The sequence below is a fragment of the Epinephelus moara genome, chromosome 16, assembly GCF_006386435.1.
Source record: "Epinephelus moara isolate mb chromosome 16, YSFRI_EMoa_1.0, whole genome shotgun sequence".
In the NCBI taxonomy this organism is placed as follows: Eukaryota; Metazoa; Chordata; class Actinopteri; order Perciformes; family Serranidae; genus Epinephelus; species Epinephelus moara.
Window position 1 is genome coordinate 3,541,842 of NC_065521.1, and position 4,655 is coordinate 3,546,496.

At 39.0% G+C, this 4,655-nt stretch overlaps 1 protein-coding gene across 3 annotated transcripts in view; it reads right to left on the reverse strand.

Annotated features, from left to right (window-relative positions):
* The window catches only part of ccdc22 (coiled-coil domain containing 22), a 91,686-nt gene that overhangs the window by 36,806 nt on the left and 50,225 nt on the right, over positions 1-4,655 (reverse strand). For 2 of the 3 annotated variants that reach the window (XM_050064632.1, XM_050064631.1), the window contains exons 4-5: positions 3,398-3,504; positions 2,466-2,550 (exon numbers count right to left, since the gene is read on the reverse strand). In XM_050064632.1, coding sequence (XP_049920589.1) covers positions 2,466-2,550; positions 3,398-3,504 — 192 coding nt within the window. The remainder of the gene's footprint in view (positions 1-2,465; positions 2,551-3,397; positions 3,505-4,655) is intronic. The other variant, XM_050064633.1, reaches the window with a different exon arrangement.

Genomic DNA, 4,655 nt, shown 5'->3' on the forward strand with positions numbered 1-4,655 from the left:
AGCCGTTGCTGTTTCGGAGCTGAAGGACCAGCGTTCTAAAAGTAACGGAAGTAACTGATGTCTTGTTTGAAAATGTACTTAAGTATTTGATTACTCAAACAGCAAACTAACGCGTTAGGTTACTCGTTACTGCAAAAAGTAATCAAAGTACTCTAACGCGTTACTTTGTAATGCGTTATACCCAACTCTGGACACAGTTGACCAACAGATTCTGCTACAGAGACTGGAACATATAATTGGCTTAAAATGCTCTGCACTAAGCTGGTTTAAATCTTATATCTGATCGTTTTCAGTTTGTTCATGTTCACGATGAATCATCCTTACATACAAAAGTTTGTTTTGGAGTTCCACAAGGTTCTGTGCTCGGACCAATCCTATTCACTCTAAATATGCTTCCTTTAGGTAACATCATTAGAAATCACTCTGTAAATTTCCATTGTTATGCGGATCATACACAATTGTATTTATCGATGAAGCCGGAAGAAACTAATCAATTAACTAAACTTCATAATTGCCTTAAAGACATAAAAACCTGGATGAGCACCATTTTCCTTATGTTAAATTCAGACAAAACTGAAGTTATTGTTCTTGGCCCCAAACAACTCAGAGACTCTTTATCTGATGACATAGTTTCTCTAGATGGCATTGCTCTGGCTTCCAGCACTACCGTAATGGCCGGGCTCCACCGGCTGCAAACGTAAGCGTCAAATCAGCGTAGCGTCGCGGCGTATTCATTTGGGCTCCACTGACGGCGTACGGAAGCGACACGAAGAGAAGCCAGCGGGGTTGTTTACCGTTTGCTGAGCCAAGAGGCTGCATGTAGGCTGCATGAAATGGGTAAGTTAAAGCATTTTCCACCTAAGTTATTACATATATTTACAACACAATATACAATAAACAGTTTCAACTGTATTAAAATCCATAGTTTAAACGGTAGGATCACGGATAAACATGGGTAAATGCATGAAAAAAAAAAATCACATATCACCTCTGATAATGGTTTATTCATTTAAAAACACATTGTGCTCGTTTTAGCACACTATTTCATGTAGTTTTTATCTGCTGGAGGGTCGCGTAGGGGAGTGTAGCACGACAAAAATAGAAGAGCCGCGTAAAATAGAGAGTTGTCGCGCGACAGACAGGGGTTGTCTTTAAAAACTCTGCAGCTAATTCAGAATGCAGCGGCACGTGTACTAACAGGAACTAAGAAACGAGATCATATTTGTTTGATATTTGTTTATGTTTTAGCTTCTCTGCACTGGCTCCCTGTAAAATCCAGAATTGAATTTAAAATCCTATTGTTAACTTATGAAGCTCTAAATGGTCAGGCTCCATCATATCTTAGAGAGCTCATAGTGCTATATTATCCCACTAGAACACTGCGCTCTGAGAATGCAGGGTTACTCATGGTCCCTAAAGTTACCAAAAGTAGATCAGGAGCCAGAACCTCCAGCTATCAGGCTCCTGTCCTGTGGAATCATCTTTCTGTTGCGGTCCGGGAGGACTTAAGACTTTCCTCTTTGATAAAGCTTAGTCTCGCAGGTTAAGTTATATCGCAGCGGTGCCTGGATAGTGTGACGTGTGTGGTTGTGCTGCTACCGTGGTCCTCCCAGATGCCTCCTGCTGCTGCTGTTATCATTAGTCATACTTCTACTGTTATTATACACATATGATTATTGTCACATACATACTATAGATATTAATATATACTTTCAACTTATTGTACCACAATAGCCATAATTATAATTATAATATTATTACTTTCATTAATGTTGTTGTAAGCTATTATCATTACCGTCTGTACTGCATCTCTCTCTGTCTGTCTCTCTCTGTCTCTCTTTGTGTCATACGGATTACTGTTAATTTATTATGTTGATCTGTTCTGTACGACACCTATTGCACGTCTGTTCATCGTGGAAGAGGGATCCCTCCTCAGTTGCTCTTCTTGAGGTTTCTACCATTTTTTTCCCCCGTTAAAGGGGTTTTTTGGGGGAGTTTTTCCTTATCCGCTGTGAGGGTCCAAATGACAGAGGGATGTCGTATGCTGTAAAGTCCTCTGAGGCAAATTGTGATTTGTGATATTGGGCTTTATAAATAAAATCAATTGATTGATTGATATCTTTCTTCTTTTCTTCACACAATAATTTCAGTGGAAACCTGAGGGTGAACTGGACACCATTTTTGTGATGCAACCACCTTATTTTTCAGAGCGTTTGCACTCTACTTGCATAATTTCCACAAAAACAGTCAGGCTCACACATACCCTCCTTGAAGAGTATCTCTCCATTGAAACTAATATTTCAACAATATAATTAAAAGAATTCTTTAAGCCTTTTTTTCCATAAACAGGTAATTATGAACAACAATTTAAAAGGAAAGTTGCCGCAAAGTTTGACATTTTAAACCACAATAATGACTGAAGCTGATATCATACAGTATGTATCTGTTTGCAGTAGGAGGTCTACCTTTCAGCTGCTTCTTTCCTGTACCTTTAGTGCAGTGTGGTAAACGGAGAGGCTGGACATGGAAGCTGTGTAGTGCTCCTGGTCTCTGAACAGGAGAAAAAAAGACCTGTCAGAAAGCAACAGGCTCTCTCTGGGCAGGTTCCATAAACAGGTTCTTATCATGCATTCAGAGGCTCCAAATCAAGACACAATCATTTAAATATCACAACGAATCTCCTGACCTCTATTAACTTATTTCCTACCGATGATCAGCTGATAGAGTTGAACGACATTTCTATTTGAGTTTTCTCACAGAAAACAGCTGCATTTAGCCTAGTCTTACTGCATTTAAATAAGGAAAAAAAGCAATTCAAGTATAAAAAAAGAATTACTGTCTTGCAGTTGTATGCCTCTGCAAACCAGTCATGTTGCAGTTACAATTTACATCCATGTCTGTCCAGACTCATGTGTAGCCATGATGATGCTTCAAATATGGATGTTGCTGCAAAGAAGCTACAAATTCTTACACGTCAGTGCTTCACACACATCTTTAACCCAACAGCACAGAAGATCTATTCATCCAACACAGTTTTAAGATTACTGTCACCTATTAAGTATCTGACCAAATGTCTCCCCTTCTGTTTCTGGGATAAGACACTGAATAATGGCCAGAAAAGTGTTTTTGCAAAAAATTATGGTGTCACAGCGAAGTTGATCTTTGACCTTTTAGATATAAAATGCTATAATTTTATATGTTAATATGTTCTAAATCACTCATGTTAACCCTTATGCAGTATTTCACAATGGTTGTTATGGGTTACAGTTTATGTTGTGGTAAAAGACATTTTGCACCATGAGTTAAGTTTCATACACAGTTGGTGATATTAGAGTGTCACATCCACATGCATTGAAACTTTTTTTAAGACATCAAAATGCAGCTTTAAAGAGTTTACTTGTGTTTCACCGTGCAGTGGCAGTCTGCAGTTTGGAGGCAGCCAGGGCACAACCAGCTGGGCTTTGATTGCAGCAGCGATGGCTCTCTGGAGGACTACCGATTTACCTACAGGAAGAAATGACACCTTTGGATGAATCATAACTAACTGCTAAGCCAGTGGTTCTCAAATGGGGTACTTGTACCCCTGGGGGTACGTGAAGGCACTCCAGAGGGTACGTGAGATTTTTAAAAAAAATATATATTTCAAATTGGCATCCATTCAAAAATCCTTTAAAAATAGTTATTCAATAAATATTCAATAAAATATAAGTGTATGTTCATAAACTGAATTTTAAATTCAGTAGGCTGTGTCTCCCTCATACCAGGATGGTTTGAGCCAACCTGGCACATACCACCTGTCATCACCTGTCAATCACTGCCGCCTTGAAAACTCAAACAAAGGAGTCGTGATGGAAGCTTAGCAGCAATGCTGCTGAAACCACGGAGGGACAAGTGCCAAAGAAGGCAAAACCAGAGCCGGCAAAATTCCGTCAGTATTCAGAAAAATATGTTTAAATGGGATTTACGTCCTCGAGTGGCAACCCACCCAAGGCTTTGTGATATTTCTGTGGGGACAAATTAGCCAACACTAGCATGAAGCCAGCACATCTTCAGCGGCATCTCAAGACAAAACATGCAAGTCATGTTGGTAAGCCACCTGAGTTTTTTTAAGAGGAAACTTTGAATTCAGGTCATCTCAAGACACGATGCGGAAAGCCTCAACAACATCAGCCAAAGCCCTGGAGGTCTCTTATGCAGTGTCTTTCCTCATAGCTAAAGCCAAAAAACCATTCACTATAGCCAAAGACCTGGGGCCTCATGTACAAAGACTTGCATGGATTTCCTACTGAAACATGGCGTACGCTTAAATCCAGAAAACGTTGTACGCACAAAAATATCCAGATGTATGAATCTGTGCGTACACATGAATCCAAGCACATTTCCTTTGTACATCCCAATCAACGTGGAATGGAGCGCACATGTTGGAGTACCCGGCCCCTCCCTGTCCACGCCTCCATTTAAATATGCAAATCATATTTAAATTAACCCTGCACCTGAGATTCCCCTCTCTGCATTCACATATATATACATATATATATATATATATATATATATATATATATATACACACATACACATATATATACATACATACATATATACATATATATATATACATATACATATACATATATATACATATATATATATATATA